Source organism: Rattus norvegicus, chromosome 10 (assembly GCF_036323735.1).
Source record: "Rattus norvegicus strain BN/NHsdMcwi chromosome 10, GRCr8, whole genome shotgun sequence".
Classification (NCBI taxonomy): domain Eukaryota; kingdom Metazoa; phylum Chordata; class Mammalia; order Rodentia; family Muridae; genus Rattus; species Rattus norvegicus.
The window spans coordinates 94393105-94411776 of NC_086028.1; the positions used below are offsets into that span (position 1 = coordinate 94393105).

General features: G+C 55.1%; 1 protein-coding gene across 7 annotated transcripts in view; it reads left to right on the forward strand.

Moving 5' to 3' along the window:
• The first annotated feature begins 274 nt into the window (after positions 1-274).
• The window catches only part of Axin2 (axin 2), a 33201-nt gene continuing 14803 nt past the window's right edge, over positions 275-18672 (forward strand). The window contains exons 1-3 of one of the 7 annotated variants that reach the window (XM_039085705.2): positions 275-409; positions 5629-6578; positions 13895-14035. In XM_039085705.2, the coding sequence (XP_038941633.1) occupies positions 5764-6578; positions 13895-14035 (956 nt within the window). In that variant the 5' untranslated portion in view covers positions 275-409; positions 5629-5763. 7 annotated transcript variants of the gene reach the window in all.

The window sequence follows — 18672 nt, forward strand, 5'->3', positions numbered from 1 at the left end:
ATGGTTTCTGTGAAAGCTGCCACGGGTCAGGGATCTGGCCGGATGCCTCCCATGGAGCAAGCCTTCAGCCTTGTTTTCTGGTATTCTAGGATTTCAGCCCAGGACAGAATTCCAGAAAAGGACCCCTCTCTGCTCTATTAAACTTGTCTACACTTAAGCCAAGGGGACTGTCTATCCTCTGTGAGATTTTGCTTTAAAGGGGGGCTGAAGGGGGATGGCGCGTTGAGTGAGCATGTGCAGAAATCCATCACCTTGCTTCCCAGTTTCCAGGCAACCACGCAGGATGACAACAAGTCACATGATAACGCTCCTGCCAGGGCGAAGAGGAAAATGGCAAGCTGCTATCTTGAGGAAAGGGCTGGGGATAAGCGAAGGCCTTTGGATGCTCCTCTAATAATGTTAGCAACAAGTGAGTCAAAGACCCGGCATCAGAGAGGGCTTCCAGCCTCTCAGGGCTCTCCCAGCCTCTCTGGCTGGATACAAAGTGTTCCTGTGTACGTGAAGTTGGGTGAGATGTTAGAGGCCGTAGAGGAAGTTGTTGGCCTGAGGTGACCCTAACACCTGCTCTGGAAGCCCAGCTCCCAGAGGGGTTGTTATGGAGAAGATCCCAACCACAAGGGACTCCCCAGGCTGCACTTCCGCTGCCCAGCCCTGGGATAATGACGGAGCAGCAGAGCTCTCTGGTTTAAAGGCAGCCTGTGATGACTGTGGGTGGCTGAGGGGCAGTGAGGGGTCAGTGGGGACAACTTGGAGGAAAACCACCCATGAAGACCCAGGTTCCACTTCCTTTCTGAAAGCCTCCTCTTTTTCTGAACCTTGTTTATTTTGATTTGGGCTGGTTTGATGATTCTAATGTCCCCTCTCCCCTACCCCCAGAGGAGGGGGGCGGTGAGTCAAGAATCAGGAGGGTGGAGTGGCTCACATGTGTACACCTGGGTTTTTACATTGTAACTGTGTCTATGAAAGTTCATGCCTCTCTTACACTTGTTTCAGTAGCAATCCCTCTGTGGCCTGAGAACCTCCAGGTAACAGGTTTTGTTGAGGTCCACTGAGGAGGTCTGCCTTTGGTCCAGGATGCCATATACCATCTCAGAGCTGGAAGACAGAACTTAGAGCCACCCAGTGTCCTCACACCTGGTAGCTGTCTCCAGATACAGATGCATCATGGGAACACATTCCCTCTGGTCTTCCCAGGAAGGACCCCATTTCACAGCCAGGACTGCTGGCTTGATCTAGGTTGGCTCCTGGTTGCCAGGCAAGCCAGGTGCACTGACCATGGACACAGAGAAGGGTGACGTGACCGCTGGGCCTTCTTTTCTAGGCTATGGAGTTTGAGGCCTGAGCTGTGAGACTTCTCTGGCCTTTGACTATAGCCCGAGATTTTTCTCCAGTAGAACATGGTGACGACTTTCTCCCTTTGAACAGTCATGTTTCTCACCTGTTTCAAAGTCCCCAAAGCAGAATGATTGTCCTCCATTCAGTTTTAAGTTAAACAAGGAAGACAAGTAGGTTGAGAACCAAAACGCTACATGGCACTGTAAGGCCAGGGCCCTGCTTCTCACTTCTTTCCTTTCTTTGGTTTTACTTCTCTGTGGGCTTTGCTGTTGATATTTTATTGTTGCTGTTCTGTTATTGCTTTGTCTGAGAGAGAGAGAGAGAGAGAGAGAGAGAGAGAGAGAGAGAGAGAGAGAGAGAACATGTGTGCTTGCCTTAGGTAGCCCAGGCTGGCTTCAATTTTACTACGTTGGTCTTGGAATTCTCATTCTATTGGCTCTACCTCTGGGGTGGCAGCCATGTGTCACCAACTCTGGTTTATGTGGTGCAGGGGTGGGAGCAGACCTATCAGGCTGCATACTCACCTCCATCCTCCCCACCCCCCAAAAACGACAAGTTTATCAGCCCATCCATGGAGAAATTCTCTATGACAATAGATGGATGAATAAGTGTTCTGGGCTTATGGTGTATTTTTTTAAGGCCTTATAAACATTTTGGGGAGAAGGTGGGAAGGAATTCAAAGGTGACAGTGGGGTGAATTTTTATACTTTAACACTGCGTGTGTGTGGGAGACATTCCACGGCTGTTTAATAAGTAACATATGGGATGGTGGCAGCCTTTTGGAAGAGTGGGATGGGCATGAATTTATTGGGGAAAGAGGTCCATGTGTGTGCAAGGAAGGTTCTGAGTTTCTGCAAAATTGGGGAACTGAGGGGTCTGTGGAGACAAATTCACACCCCCATTTTCACCCAAACACAACTGCAGATCGTCCACAAACTATTTCTATATTAATGCAAACATATACTGGAGCACAAGTGCGCGCCCAGAGGAGCGCGCGCGCGCGCGCGCACACACACACACACACACACACACACACACACACACACACGCGCAAAGTCATGCCTTTTGAGTCTCAGAGTATGTCCTAAGAATTGGCCAGCAGATCCCAGGGCTATAGCTTCTACCAGAAGGCCCTCCGAGTCAAAATTCCCAGGGAAATTTGAAAAAAGGTAGGAACGTGTTTGATGGAGGGGGTTAGGCGGTGCTTTATTGCAGTTCTTGCAGTGGCCAGACAGCCACAAGAAACTGGCATTCTAGAGCTGGAGAGCGCTAGGTAGGCAGGGGGAGGAGGCATGAGCAAAGAGGCTGGAGAACTTGAAAGATGAAATCAGAACTCCGGCCGAGAACACCCCGGGGCCGCCCTTAGCCGGCGGGGGGCAGACGAGGGCTAAGGAAGGGTTAACCCGGGAGCTGAGTGTGCGACGGGGGCCGGGCCGGGGCGGGGCAGAGCGGGCGCGCGCTGTCCCTTTAAGGCGGGCGGCGCGGGCCGGCCGAGCGCCGCTGTGATTGGCGCGGCGGGATCACTGGCTCCCAGAGCCCGGCCCGGGGGAGTCGGCTGGAGCCGGCTGCGCTTTGATAAGGTCCTGGCAACTCAGTAACGGCCCGAGAACCGGGAAATAAAAATAAGCCGCCGATCGCGATGGATTTCGGGGCCACCCGGAGGCCGAGGCGTCCGCCTCCCCAAAGGAGAGCTCTGCTGTAAAAGGTGGGGTCGGAGGCTTAGTCCCGCCGCAGTCGCTTCCAAGAAACCTCGGTGCGGCCGGGGGCGGTTGGCAGCGGGGCGCGGGGCCGCGGGAGGGGGCGGCCGGGAGCAGGCCCGGGTAGTAGAGGGGTGCGGATTGCACAGCCCCCAAAAGGGGCGCTGGAGCGCGCTGGGCTGGCCCGGGTGCGGCTCGCATACCTCCCTTCCAGGACCGTGCGCTCGGCTCGCGCCTTTGAAGTGCACAGTTAAATCCACAGCGCAGTTTTTGTTGGAAGCGCCCGGAGGACATTTGGTGCGCCTAGTGACTGCTGGAAACTGGACCTGGGTTGAAAGCCGGCCGGGCGGGGGCCGGGGGCGGCCGCGGCGGGGGCGGAGGCCCACTCGGATCTTTTGCATAAAAGGGGCAGCGGGGCGCACGATCTCCCCCCCTCCCTCCCCAGCGCAGAGCTCGCTCTCGCCTCGGGATCGTTGTTTTCCGCGCACCCCCTCCTCCGCCTCTGCGAGACTCCTCATGTTCCCCACGCCCGGGAGGGCCCGGGGGGGGCCCGGGGTAGCCTCTGCGAGTCCAGCGGGGGACCCGGGCAGGGGCCCTGCCCGCGGCGCCTGCGAGGTCTCCGCAAGGAGTGCGCCAGCGGATCAATGGTGAGTGCCGAGGCCCCGGCGGTCGGGCGGCCGGCGCGCTTTGATGTGCGGGGCGGCGCTTTGAAGTTGGCAGGCCGGCTATTTCGGGGCGCGCTCCGGGCCCGCGCGGAGGGGAAGCGGCGGGCTCGGCGCCCAGCGCTCCGGGGGGTTTGGCCGGGCAGCCCTGCGCGCGGTGAGCTGGAGTCCCCTCCCCTGCTCGGGGTCCGGGGTGGCGGGGGGCCGGTCAGGGAGACTTCTTCAAGTGGCGTCGGGGGCGGAGGCGGAGACCGGCAGCTCGCCCTCGGGGGTCGAGTCGCCGTGGGTGTGGATGAGTTGGGGTGTGCGTGTGCACGCGAGTGCTTTTGGAAGGTGGGATAAAAGGGTGGCGGCGCCCCCCGCTTGCCCTCCCCGCCCCTCCCCCGCCCCCTCCTACTCCTCTCCCCACTAGTCTCCCCCTCCCATCCGCGGGTCCGTGCCTAGGTGCCTGGAGCTCTGGCAGAGGCTCAGTCTGAGGGTAGAACCGGCCGGAGCCCAGGGCGCTCGCGTCCCCTCGCCGCCCCTTTTGCGGAGAGGCTGAGACTCCGCGCGTCGCCATTTCTAGACTAGGCGGTTGCTTTCCGTGCCTTTTTCTGCGGGAACCTCTGCGAGGCTTGACACCAGGGAGTTACCCCGATCCGGGTTCCGGGGTCTCTGGCCTCGCTCCTGGTGGACGGCGTACCGGGACTCTGGAGGCGTTTGTTTGTAGTTGGGCCGGGGAGGGACGGGACAGAAGGGGCTCAGAGGAGATGAGAGCCTGGCGGCCTTCATCTTCCAGGTAACGGCGTCTCGCCACCTTCTCTGCGCCCGGGTGCTTGGCACTACCCTGCCCCACCACTTCGGGTTTGTGCCCAGCCTGGCGGCCTGAGCTCCGGGACTGGGGAGGGGTGCATCCACCCAGACCCGGGGTCTCGGGCAGCTGGCCCGGAGAGTTTCTCCCTGTCCCCCGGTCCGCCCCTTCTTAGTTTGATCCTTCCCTGGCTAGGGAGAGCAGCTTGTTTATTGGTTAGATAAGACTTCTTTTCTTTTGGAGAAAGACTGGCTTGGGATCAATGTAGTTTGGGATTCTTGGCACAGGCGGTAGTAGCGTGAGAAGCCTTCTGATCCGGTTTTGTTGGGTTCGTGGCTCTAGGAGGTGGATTGGGGAGCCGGGGGCGGCGGGTCTCGAGGTTTCTCTTCTCTCTTTAAAAGTTTGAAGATCAAAGCCTCTTACTTAGTGAACTGTTTTCTGCTTTGGGGAAGCGAAGAAGACACGAAGTGTAGACTGAGCCACGTTTTTGGAGAGTCTTGAGTATAGGCAACATCGTCTGGGATCCGGGGTAATGGGGGGGGTGCATGCGGAATCCGCGAGTTGCTGACCCCCTTCCCGCGGATGCTGGGCGGGCTTTTTTTCAGGCGGGGATCTTCTGTAAGAAGTGGGACGAGGGAGCGCAGAGGGAGGGGTGGGTGGGGGGAATGGGAACCAGATGCCGGGGAAGGGCACTTTGAGAACTCGAGTTATCTGTGCAGAGCAGTGTGGGGAAGTTTACCGAAATTGGTTTCACCTGCACGCAGCCGGGCGGCTGGCTTGCGTGCTCTGGTTGTCGTGGGAGGGGGTCCGGCTAGGTTGCCCCAAGTGTCCCTGGGCCTCGTGAATGTGGGGAAGATTGTGTCTTACACCTCCTGTGTCACTGTTTCAGCCTCACCTTCCCCCCTCCCGCCCCCCAGCACCCCCCCCCCCCGCGGAAAAAGTGTGTGGGGAGCTCAGATTTCGCCTTTGAAAAAGCTGTGTCGGATACTTGAGATGAGCACCTCGCGGATAGCTGGGTTGCTTGATTTGAATTTGAGGAGTTGAAAAGCCTGTTTACTTTCTTGCTTTGATGTTGGGTAGATCTGGTTTTGATTAGATCAATACCCTTTTCTCTCTCCCACCTCCCCCCTCCTTTTCTTTCCAGAGAGGAGGCTCACATGAGCCCCTGCTGACTTAAGAGAGACCAAGCCGATTGCTGAGAGGAACTGGAAGAAGAAAAAGGAGGAGGAAAAAAAAAAGCAAAACAAAACCCAAACTCAGTGAGACGCTCTCCCTCACCATGAGTAGCGCTGTGTTAGTGACTCTCCTTCCAGATCCAAGCAGCAGCTTCCGCGAGGATGCTCCGCGGCCCCCGGTTCCCGGAGAAGAAGGGGAGACCCCACCGTGTCAGCCTAGCGTGGGCAAGGTCCAGTCCACCAAACCTATGCCTGTCTCCTCTAACGCTAGGCGGAATGAAGATGGGCTGGGGGAGCCCGAGGGGCGGGCCTCCCCAGATTCCCCTCTGACCAGGTGGACCAAGTCTTTGCACTCCTTGTTGGGGGACCAAGATGGTGCATACCTCTTCCGGACTTTCCTGGAGAGGGAGAAATGTGTGGATACCCTGGACTTCTGGTTTGCCTGCAATGGGTTCAGGCAGATGAACTTGAAGGATACCAAAACTTTGCGAGTGGCCAAAGCAATCTACAAGAGGTACATTGAGAACAACAGTGTTGTCTCCAAACAGCTGAAACCCGCCACCAAGACCTACATAAGAGATGGCATCAAGAAGCAGCAGATCGGCTCGGTCATGTTTGACCAGGCGCAGACGGAGATTCAGGCGGTGATGGAGGAAAATGCCTATCAGGTGTTCTTGACTTCTGACATATACCTCGAATATGTGAGGAGTGGGGGAGAAAACACAGCTTACATGAGCAATGGGGGACTGGGGAGCCTAAAGGTCTTATGTGGCTACCTCCCCACCCTGAATGAGGAAGAGGAGTGGACATGTGCCGACCTGAAGTGCAAACTTTCACCCACCGTGGTTGGCCTATCCAGCAAAACTCTCCGGGCCACAGCGAGCGTGAGATCCACAGAAACGGCTGAAAACGGATTCAGGTGAGGCTCTGACTGGGCTGGGTTGGGGGTGGGGTATCCCCCCCCCCCAGTGGGGACAGGGCTTGGAGGATGTCTTCTGTCGGGGCGGGTAGGTGGATGGCTAGGCTGGGGAAGCAGATAAAGGTTGATTGAGAGCCAGGACTTCTGGCTGGGGACCCTTTGATCTTATGTTTTGTTGTTGTTGTTGGTGGTGGTGGGGTGTGTGTGTGTGTGTGTGTGTGTGTGTGTGTGTAGGGGGCGTTGCAATGTACTCACAGCTGAGTACCTGCAGCCTTCCACTGCTAACTTCAAACAGTGGCAAGCAGCATTAATGTGGTGACTTATTATCCCAAGCTGTTGGGAGGGAGAGAGAGGGAAAAGAGGGAATGTGAATGCTGCAGCTTTTGATGCCTCTGAGTCACTAGACCCACTAAGTGCCAGTTTGGGAAAGGGTCATTTTCACCGATACTCATCAAAGTAGAATTACTCTGGCTTGGGGGGAGGGGCCGCTGGGCTGTGGCAGAGGAGGGGTGCGCGGGGGTGGGGGGACACAAGGACAGCCGTGCACCTTGGAGGGATGAGTGGTATCCATCTCACTTCATGTTCAGAGCCAGCGGGCAGATTAGCAAGCGAGTTTGTGGTCCCCTTTGTAGAATTAGGTATTTCCCAGGGAGGAAGACTTCTGACTAACTTGGGGGGGAAGGCCCCTCGACTTCCTCCCACGAAGGAGACTTCACTTTGGCGTCTGCTGGCTATTAATCCAGCTTTCAAATGCTGTTGAGCTCCAGGGTCAGACCTCAGTTGCTCAGTGCTGATAGAGAAGTGTGGGTGCGGGGAGAGGACTGCCCCCCCCCCCACTTTCTCTCTTTAAAGCTTCTAAGACAAACTGCCCATTATAGATTTAGCCAAGTCTCAAGGTTCTTGGCCTTTGCAAGCAACTTCAGACCTGTTAGAATGCGTTTCTCCGTTCTCCTTCCTCTCCAGAGATTCCCCCAAAGAGGAGTGCACCTATTATTAATTTTAGTCTGTTGCTTGTGACATGTGGGGCGGGAGGTGGGGGTGACACCAGATTGCTATCTGCATGGCTCTATTCTTCTTGTCCCTGTGCATTTCTCTGTCTCGGGGACCCAGGATATGTGTTCTGCACACAGGTTCTGGAGATCTCACCGGCTTCATGGGGCGTGGTCTCCCATGCCCCGAAGCATCCGGAGGGGGCAAGCCCCCTTTGCTGCTCTGTGGGCATGCATGGTCTTCAGTTTTGGCTGCTGTGGCAAGTAAGGGAAGGACTTGCTCTCTGGTCACCAGAGGGCGCTCTTGCAACTTTGGAAGCAAACTTAACCAATTTTCAGACATCTGGTCTACACCTAAACGGAACTGGCTTGGGTTTTTGAAGGCAAGCATAGGGTCGCAGGAGGGCGTGGTTAGTGGCACTGAGCTTGCAGAACCAGGCTGTTGGGGCTGGGTACAAACAGGTACCTGCCTCTGTTGTCCTGCTCCGTGGCAAGGACATAAAGTTTGCTATTGGTCTCCTCACCCTCCAGCCTGGCAGCCAGTGACGAAGAGTCCTTAAGGCCCTTGGTAAGGCTGCTTCTCCACAGTGGGTCTTCTGTGGCTTCAGTGTCAGGCTCAGAGTGTCACCTTTGTAAATAGCACAGGGCAGTTTCCGAGGCCAGCAGTAAGAAGGCACTCTCCAAGCCACACTGTGCTTGGACTCCTCCTTGTGGGTGGGCAGCCTAGGCGAAACGTTGAGTTGCCTCTTCCCAGAGGCTTCATTAGGATGTTTGCAGAGTACTGGGTCCCCAAGGAGCAGTGTCCTTTGGGCTGGGAACTGTGAATGTCACTGATGAGTGGATGACAGCTCTTGAGTGACCCCGTTAGTTAGCTTACACAGATCAGGTGTGTGTTCTCCCACTGTTAGGTTGGAAGGAAACGTTTACCTGGACACGCCCAGATGGCCCTTACTTCTTTTTAACACGTGCGAGCTCTCCTTCTAGTCTGGTACTGTGTCAAGTTCCAGGCCTTGTCATAGTAGCATCCCTTGTTTTGAATGTTCCTCAGCCTCACGTTCCCATCCGTCAGGTAGGTGGGCACTGTCTCTCCCGTCCATGTCCTAAGGTTGTTCTTAGGATCAAAATAATAAACATGAAAGGCTTTTTGTAAAGGGAAACATTTTGAAAAGATGCTAAGTGTTATAATTAGTATAATTAACGATAATAATTGGGTCTCCGAAAAGGGCAGCGAGGTTAGCACACAGCCGTTTTAAATAGTAACTCTGAGGGTTTAGCCCAATTCTTCATTATAATGTTTTAGAGGCACCCCCCCCCCCCCTACTTTCTGAGCATTTAAGAGTCTGCCTTTCAGCATATTCTTGGAATGCAGGGACCAGCCCCCGCCCACCCCCCACCCCCCTTAGAGTTGAGGCCCCCTCTTCTCCCCATCTGCTCATCCAACCCCCCCAAGCCCCCAGGAGCCAGGCTGAGAAAGTTACCCAGTAAAGTGTACGAAGCAGCTTGAACCTGCTGAGGGGCCGTCTGCCTCAGCTGCACACAGTCATCTTGGCCACTGGGGTGCCCAAGGCACCGGCCAGCCTTCCAAGCCAGTGTTTATGTGGGCACTCAAAGGAGCCGAAGATTTTAATGACTTGTTTGTACCCTCACCGATTTGGTGTCGGGTTTAATATAAATAGTAGGGCGGAAGAACAAAATTTACCCTTGGAGGGATGGGCTCTGGTTTGTGCGTGGTCGAGTGGGATGCCCGGGCACTTGATGGTCTCTATAAATAATTAAGGGCACAAGTGACCTGGTGGTGGGAGCGTGTGACCTAACCCCTCATACAAACAACACCCCCACCCCCAACCCCCAGTGTTGAGGTGTGTCAGAGACGTGTGGAGCCAGGCTTCGAGCTAAGGCGCTAGGCCCACACTTATTTTAAGAGGGAGGACAGTGTCGAGCATACAGAGAGCTCCCTGTGTGCACCCCTTTCTGCCCTGGCCTTGGGCAGGGTTCATCTGCTTCCTCTTGGGCCTTCTGCTCTGGCCTGGCTTAAAATCCCAGGGGCCCAGCAGGACCGTCCTGTGCTGGCCGCAAGGGCTTTCTGTTCTCTGAAAGAACTCGCTGATGAGGCCCGTGTTTTCTATGAAAAGACACTGGACTCAAGCTTGCCTTCAATTATCACAGAAAATGATGCCACAGGGAAGCTGTGCTGAGAACAGTGGTCAGCAGTCAGAGGACGAAACGCCAAGGAACGCAGCTGGCCAAGAGTCACTTGCCAGGCTTGGTTACAGAAGACACTGACCCCTCACCATCCACCCATCCCTCCATCCTGCCTCCCAAAATGCCAGTTGAGCCCTAAGCTCAGCTTCAGAAGGTGGACCCTCTTGTTGCTCTCTTGGGAGAGGGTCCTCAGAAAGGGGGGTTCTGTTGACTCCCCCATAGCTATGGAGGAGCAGAGGCGGCCCCGGCATTTCCTCGAGAGATACGAACTGGCCAAGCACACGCACACTTCCTCCCCTCAGGAACCATGAAGCCCTGTCAGCTTGTCAGCTCAGTGGCAGAGTGGCCAGTCCACACAGTGCGTACCACCCTAAGCCTCGGAGCTCTGTAGGAACGCAGAGACATTGGGTGTCATCAAAGCATCCGGGACAATTAAGGTGGCACGGTCCAGTCCCCCACCCCTTTTTTAAGTAATCACTAGAAGACAGACAGCTCAAACCAATTTCCTTAAAATTGCGTGGCACTTTGGAGAAAGTTCGAAGCGCTTCAAACTGAGTTTCTGCTGTGTATCTCCCCACCACCCTGCCTCTTTCTCCGCCTGTCTTGTCATGGTCGTAGCAGTATCCAAGCGCTTCATTGCAGTCAACCAAGTTAAGAGCAGTGTATTCCGTTTTTAATGACCGATCACACAGTAGCCCTCTATTTTAAGTGGAGGGAGACAAGTTTATTTTGGGAGTCATGTGCGAAAGGCGCACTCGTGCACACACACACACACACACACACACACACACACAGGCCCTCAGGGTTTGACTTGGGCATCTTTTTTGTTTCGGTGGCGAGGAAGGAATTTCTATTGAGTCATTTTCTCCTCACAGAGCCTGGAGTATAAGTCTTAGATCTGAGACACTGCTGATGTGTTAATACCACCAAGATAGCAAAGACGGAGGGGAGGGAAGGTGTTTGAAGGCTATTTAAGGCCGATTTCACTGGTTTGATCTCACGCCATGCCTCCCGAAAACCTTTTCAGCAACCCATTTGATGGATGTAGGCCTTTGAAGGAGGCTCAGCCAAGATTGGAGCTCCTGCCACGGGGCCACCCCCCTGCTTTTGGTGTTGGGGATACATGTGTGAAGGCAGGTCGTACCCCCGCAGAGCACGCAGTCTGGGGCTCAAGACATGCTTTCCGCTGTGATACATGCTAAATACTACAGGACTGAAAGGGAGAGAGGTTTGGGGGACACAACATCTCGCCATTTTTGCTGGCACTTGGGAACTGGGAGTCCTACTCGGGCTCCCCCCATTCCAATGTCCTTGCCTTTAGAAGCTTCAAGGCAAGTGGCCACATTTGAACTGCCCCCCCCTCCTGCCCCTGGCATGTAGGGGAGCTGTTCCTGCCCCCCATTAGCTAAGTCAACACCAGCTGTAGGTCTCACCAGCTGTAGGTCTCTGACATCTGCACCCTATCATGAGTGTGCAGACTGTATGCACCACTGCATTCCCAAGGGGGGGATCCCTGTGACAGGCCCATCCCAGCAGGGGACTCTAGGCTGCTTTAAATAAAGGCCTGTCTCTGTCCCCTCTCACCCCACACAGTGCCTGTTGTTTCCGATTCAGCCTCTAGAGGCGATGGTGAGCAGGGACTCACTGTCTTCCCGTGCGTCCCTCCCTGGCCAGGAACCTGGTGCCACTGGTCGCCCCCTCAGTCTTCTCTGGCCCTGTGCTCTCCATCCCTGTTACCATGGGTGACTGGGAACCCCAGAGTGAGGAGGGCAAGCCGGTGAGGAACAGGCAGTCTTAAATTCTCATTAAAAAGTACTGGGAGGTGACAAGTCTTCCCTGCCCCGGTGATAGGGCAGGGCCAGCGGCCTAGGGACAGTTTAGAGCCACTCGTCAAAAGTGTACGGACAGTTCACACGAAGCACCCCTAGCTTGCACTTGCAGGCATTTATTTCTGTTTCTGAGTGACATGTCCAGACTCTTGCAGTGGGTCAGAAACATGGCCCCAGCTAATAACGTCCTGCAGCTCTCAGTGGGTCTCTGGTCAGTTGGTCCTGATGCTTGGCTTTGTTGGGCCCCTCGTAGGATGGCTGTTGAGATTCCGGATAACGGGCAGCAGCTGTCATGTGACTACGGTGTAGCCCTGTTCTGGGTGTCAGGGGAGCAAGGAGGTCCTCCACCTCAGGTCACTTGGTTCTTATCAGCATTTCAGAGGTAGAGGACACTAGGCGAGAGACTCAGGGATCCAGATAGAGCAGAAACTCTTTGAATAGGGCTTCATTTCCCCTTCGTTTTCTAGTTTCACTGCCACATTGAAAGCCTCACCAGAATGGACAGTGGTTCATTCCTGGGCTTCTGTTTACACTCCCCCCAACCCCGCCTCCCTCCAGTCCAACCCTGTGGCCCTCTTGGGCCCCCATGTGCTGCTAGTAACTACTGCCCGTGATACTGTCCCCCAGACTCCTGACCCCTCTCTGTCCTGTTAGGATAGACACTGGCCTTACCAAAAAGGCATGCATGGCCCTTGTACCAGTCTTAACTAGTATAACTAGTTTTAGCCTAGCTGGTTAGAGCCCACCCTCTTCTCAGTCTGGAGAGGACTCTGCAGTCTTCCCTGCCCACTGTATTATAAGTGTCCTGAGCCATCTCAAATTCCTGCTCATCTGACACGATGCACCTGGTTCCCTCTGTCACAGGGGCCATTTCCAGCTGGCCTTGCCTAGAAACCTCTCCGTCATACCCCTGCCTCGAACCCTACATTCTAGAACGTTCTAAAGCATCTTGTGACAGGCAGAGAGAGACAGAGTGAAAGCCCACCAGTCCCAGCTCTGCGGAGTGGTTACCGTATGCCTGACACCACTCAGGGTCTCATCCTGAACATGGACACTGCACCCCGTGCCTTCTGCCTGAGAGAACGCTGCGCGATCTGATAGGCTTTCGGCAGCACCCAAACACCCCCCCCCCCTTATGACCACCCCTTATATTATGGTGACATGTCCCAGCCAGAACCCGGGTGCCAGGAGACAGAAGCCCAGCATAGTGCAAGGACAGAAACTTGGTGAGCAAGAACAGATGGCTGCCCATGACCTTTCCTAGGTCCCTCTCCTCTGCCAGCCCCACAGTTATCTCTATGGAGCAGCTGCTGTGGGCTGGAGTATGTGTCTCCTTTTGGAGCTCTTCCCTCTCCGGTTCAGGTCTGCTGCCAGCTAAGCAGGACTGTGCCAGGGGCTGGGTAAACGAAGCCTCCTGCAAGTTCAGGCTGACCGAGCCCTGGAAGGGGTCCTTCCCGCAGCGGCCTGCTGACCTGTCTCTCCTCCCCCTAACAGAAGCTCCTAGCTGGCGACACAAGTGGAATGCAGCCCAGGAGGAGATGGGCACACTGGTGTTCTGAGAGGAGATCAAGAGAGGGGAAATGGGGACCCACAGGCCACTAAGACAAAGGGCCTGGAGACCCTCAGAGGAGGGGCCGGGCCTGCCTTGGACACAGCTGCTCATTTCAGTCCTGGCGCCTTAGCCAGCCCTGAGGAAAGGAAGGCCATGGTGGGGGGGAAGGGCACGGTACCATGGCCACCACTGGACACCTGAGCGTCTGTGCCATCTCTCTGGCTCACCGTAGGCTTGGGTCAAAGGGGGAAGGCTCACCCAGGCCTCAGGCTTTAGCGTCTGTGGACTAGGCTGGCAGGGAGTTAGGCCGCCTCAGGTATTCCTGAGCCCGAGAACTGGCTTGGGTGCAGTGACCAGGAGAAGACAGACAGCTGTCTGCTGTCTTCTTTCAGCCCCACCCCAGTCCCCAGTCGTAGAACACGGTCCTAGTCTCGAGGCCTACCACAGCCAGCCCCTGCCACTCTGTGTGTGAGCACTGAGGAGTTGGTAGCGTTCCCTGGCATCCTCTGTAACACAACTCCAGAGGACCCCTCATCTCTTGAGGGTTGGGGAACCCAGCCCGCCTCCTCTCCAAGGGGGGGGGGGGTCTATTGTGTCCATCTTCCCAGGCTTGCAGCAGGGCCAGGACAGCAGGTTGACACGGGCCAGATGTGGGATTGTGCACTGCACCATTCTGGGGTCACCTGATGGCCTGGGTTTCCAGTGGGGATCAGTGACCACGATCCTCTTGTACTTTCCCCATAGATCCTTCAAGAGAAGCGAACCGGTTAATCCTTATCACGTAGGTTCTGGCTATGTCTTTGCACCAGCCACCAGCGCCAACGACAGCGAGTTATCCAGCGACGCGCTGACCGACGATTCCATGTCCATGACAGACAGTAGCGTGTAAGTATCCGGCGTCCCTCTCACATGGCACCCCGGGGAGCAGCGGAGGTGGGGGGGCGGCTGTCAATCTATCCTCACCCAGCTTTGCAGAGCCCATCTCTGAGTGGCCATCAGTTTCCTGGGCGGGATGTGCTGGCCTTGATGCTGGTAAAGAGTAGCCTGGTGCATGGTGGTCCAGGCGGGTTCAGCGAGATCCTCAAAGAGACAGCTGGGGTGGTGTCCTCACTGGAACCCAAAGTATATAGCGGAAGGCTAGGATGAGCATCTGGATTTAAGTGTGAAAACCATCTTCTTTCTGGTCGTGCTTGTGGGAGAACAACCCCACCGGTCCTGGAGTGAAGTGTGCCCCCTGCAAAACCAGCAGGCAGAACACGGGACATTATCACGAGGCTTTCATTTTAGTTTGGACTTTTGAGACAAGGCTATTAAAGGCAGGGAGCAGAGAGCCAGACCCTCTCCAAAGGGCCCGCTGCCTACATGTGTGTGAGCTTCAGTGCGCACTCAGGCCTGTGTTGATGACGTCCCAAGTCTGTGCCAGATGCCGGGGACCCGAGGAAGGGACCCTTCACAGGACTGTCTGATCTCAGACCCTTGGCCAACAGATGGCTTTGATAGATATTTTTAAAGCAACCCAAGTCATTGAAGTGGTCCGACGAGGTCAGTAGACTGTCGGGCAAGGTCATGCTTTGAGTTGTGGGTCATTTGAAGTGAAGTCAGAGAGATCTGTGTGGATAGACAGCCTCAACTCTCCATTCGTCTCAGAGTGGAGTTTGGGGTGTAGTGGTGGCCGCAGTGCCCTCCTTCTGGCTACCCTTTGGTGTTTGATTCAGCAGAGTTGGGGTAGAATTTGGCCTGGCTAAAACACTCAAAGGCTTTTCTCACCCAGCACCCAATTGAGAATCAGTATTTTCAGAAAGCCCTTTGAAGCCTTTCTCCCAGCAAGCATTTTAGATGAGGATCCCCCCCCCCCCCCCCCCCCCCCCCGCCGAGCAAATGACCCTGAAAGACAGACCGCCCATTAAGCCAGCGCTGTTGAATTCTGGGACACTCTCTGAGACTTTACTCATTTCAGCTTCTTAAAACTGAACTGTCCATTCTCCGAATGTTTGAAACTATCTGGCTTCTGTTGGCTGGTGTCCTATAGCCTGACTGGCCGCACCTGACCAGTTGGAAAGTTGGGGAGGTTAGTTTGGGGCTTTCAACCTTAACACGCCCACCTGCCCGCCCCTGGTCAGCTTTTATTGTGTTACTTCAGCCTTTCCCTGTCAGTAAAAAGTTGAAGTTATTTATTTAAAATAACTTATCCTTTTAGGTGTGTGTGTTGGTGTTTTGCCTGCATGTGTGTCTGTGAGGGCATCAGGTTCCCTGGGACTAGAGTTACAGACAGTTGTGAGCTGCCATGTGGGTGCTGGGAACTGAACCCAGGTCCTCCGGTAGAGCAGCCAGTGCTCTTGACTGCTGAGCCATTCCTCCTGCCCCAGTTGAAGTTTAAAGAAAGGACGTCATTTCTGCATGAGTGAGAGTAGGGTACGCATCATTCATCCGCCAGGAATGAAAGGTTTCAGAGCACTGGTTCCTGCTTCATAATCGGCCGAGCTCCTTAACTGTCCACACAGGGTGTGGGGAATCCGTCGTCTTTATTTTATGTATCCGAGCGTTTTGCCTGATGCATGTCTGTGTGCGCGGTGCTCACGGATGTCAGGAGAGGGCACCAGATCCCCAGGAACTGGAGTTAGGGATGACTGTGGGTGCTGAGAACCTAACCTAAGCACTGAGCCCCACCTCGCCAGTATCCCCCACCTCCTACCCTCAAAGAACCCCCTAAGACCCACATTATTCTTTAACAGACCTAGTTGTGTTGTTCTGTTTTAACAGACCTAGTTGTGTTGTTCTGTTTTGTTTTGGAGACTGGCTCTCACTATGTAGACCAGGCTGGCCCCTGAACTCACAGCATCCTGCCTCCCAAGTGCCGCGATCAGAGGCATACGTATGCTACTCTATCTGGCCCTAGTGCGCGTCTTCGTAGCTCGAAAAGTTAATACCAAGGTGGGTTTCATGATGTTTTGTATTTTGTAGGTCTCGGGCTGCGAGGTTGTGTAGGACCAGTGTCCCTGTGCCTAGTGCTCCCATCTCTCTCTACTGTCCTGTTTGCTCTCAGGTCTGGGCTCGGCCTCTAGGAGCCATTACTCCTTCAGGACACAGGGAGCAAGCTGGGTCTGAATGAAGGCACTGAGGGACTCTCCAAAGTCCGGCGCCCTTCACGTAAGACCGCGGGGCTTCTGTTTGGATTTCTTAGAGACTATTTTTGGCTTGCTTCCTGGTCCTTGGCTGAGTTTCAGTCCTCATCACTGAGGTGTTATTCTGGGTCCGTGATGAGATAACTTGGGTGTGGTCCCATGCTTGTTTCTGTCTGACCTCACAGGACCCGATGATCGGGACGGTAGGCAGTGACCGAAAGCAGGCAGGAAGTAGCATCAGGCACTAGCCGTGGCAGAGGCAGAACCCAGACCCAGACTGGATATGGCGCCTGCCCTGCTGCGCCCTCCTCGTCCACCATGAGACGTTAGTGAAATCGGTTGTCTTTGAGGCCTTTAAACCTCCTTCCTTTCTTTCTGTTGGTCACTGATCATAACGCTTTGTTTTCTCAGTTGGGGGAAGGGCCCCTCCCAAATCATTTCTTCTTTTAATCCTTCTTTCCCAGGATGAAAAGGCCTCACGTAGCCCAGGCTGGTCTTGAACTCATTGTGTAGCCAGAGATGTCCATGGCTATCTGCCTCTATCTCCTAAGAGCTGGCATTATAGTTAGGTGAGGTGCGGGAGTTCACACCCGGGGACTTGACAGTGCTAGGCAGTAATCATAAACCTAGACCTCCATCTCATTTAAACATTCCCATTTCACCTAAAGCACTTGGGGACGGACTTAACTCCTCTGAGGCCCAGACAGACCCTAGGGAGCATGGGGCCAACAAGGACCATCTGAAGAAAAGGGACAACAACCTGTCACTTGGCAGCTTTTCTGTTCGGGCCCCTGGTGGCCTGTTCTTTGGCCTTGTAACAGGACTTCATGTCATGGTGGGTAGATGTCAAATAAACCAGAAAGTCAAGAAAAGGTATTGTGAGTCTTAGAGTTCGAGGGTCCAGGGTATCAGTCCAGAGCCTCCCAGCCAAGTGGGCGTTCCATCAGATCCCTCCTCACAGATGTATCCACTCGTGCATGGTCGGACTGACTAAAAGCACAGTGGGCATCAGGAGTTCCTCCAAGGGCTCCTGGGATTTATCTGGAGCAACCTTTGGGGGTGTGGCGAAGGGGTCCTCACGAACAAGAGCCCCCTTCAGGACTTGCTTGTGCCTAGAGGCTCCTATGGGTGTCCGGCTATATTCAGCTGCCAGGAATAGGGTGGTCCTTCTCCCCCATCCCCGCCCCTCAGGGTGATCCCCAGTCTCCTGCTCAACAGATTTGGCTTGCCCCAGAGTGTGTGTGATCTACCCCGTGTTGGGCAGTCACCCGGGATTCCCAGGGCTGAGATTAGACTACTCCACCCCCCTTCAGAGCTCTGCCAACTGAGGGCCTTGTGCAGATGAGAGAGCTAAGTGAGAAATAAAGTGTGTGTTGGGTGGGGGGGATGGAGAGCAAAGCTGAACCGTTTCAGCCCATTGTCCCCTGGGGAAGCTTAGAGGGGAGAGGGTAGCAGGCCTCTTTGAAATGTGCTTGCACGAGTGAATGGGAGCTCCCCATCAAGCATGAAAAAAGAGGCCTGGCTGCTTCTCCTCCTCACAATGGCCTTCGTGGGCTGCTGGGGGCTGAGGGGCTGGGGAGCAGGGCAGCCTGCCCTGCTGCGATCTTCGAGGGGACAGGGACGAGGGGTGTGTGTGTGTGTGTGTGTGTGTGTGTGTGTGTGTGTGTATGCGCGAGCGCGTGAGGGGAGGGGTCAGAGGCAGCTTTCAGTAGACTCCAGAAGGTTGGAGTTCATTAGACACAAGTCGGGGAAGCAATCGTCTCATTTGCGACAGAACCAATTAAGTCGCCTTGGGCCTCTGCAAGAGATCCCGGTAGAGGCCGGGCGGGGCTGGCCAGGCCCTGGTTCTTCCTGGGACCTGCACGGCTTGGCCTGGGTGTGTGGAGCCTCCGCCCAGAGCCCAGCGCTAGTGCAGACTTTTCTTGTGCCACTAAGTAAAAATCCCTCCTAAAGAAGGCTGCGGGGTTCAAGTCTCCACTTTAGGCCCCCCCACCCCCACCCCCAAAAGGCTGTTTTATGAGCTTGCTACTTTGAAACCTGCATTCCGGGAAGGAATGGCTCTAATTTCTAGCCCCCTCCTTTGAAAGTTACTGCCAGACTTCTAGCAAAACCTTAAACCCGAGGCCTGGGAGGGTTAGGAGCAGGAGGCCATGGAGCCAGGACAGAAGGAAAAGGACAGAGTACCTGGTTTAGGGAGGGGGAGCCTGGGAGTAGCTGTGCTTTACTCCCCAAGTTCAAGGACTCTCGACAAGGGTACCAGGCTTCTCCATCTCGCCTTTTTGTGGGGAACCATTCCCGTCATCAGGTTTGGCTGCATTCAACTGTAGCTTACTCCTGATCTGTGTGTCCCCCACACAAACACAAGACCACTTTTCTCTGTCCCCACTCCGGCAGTTGTTG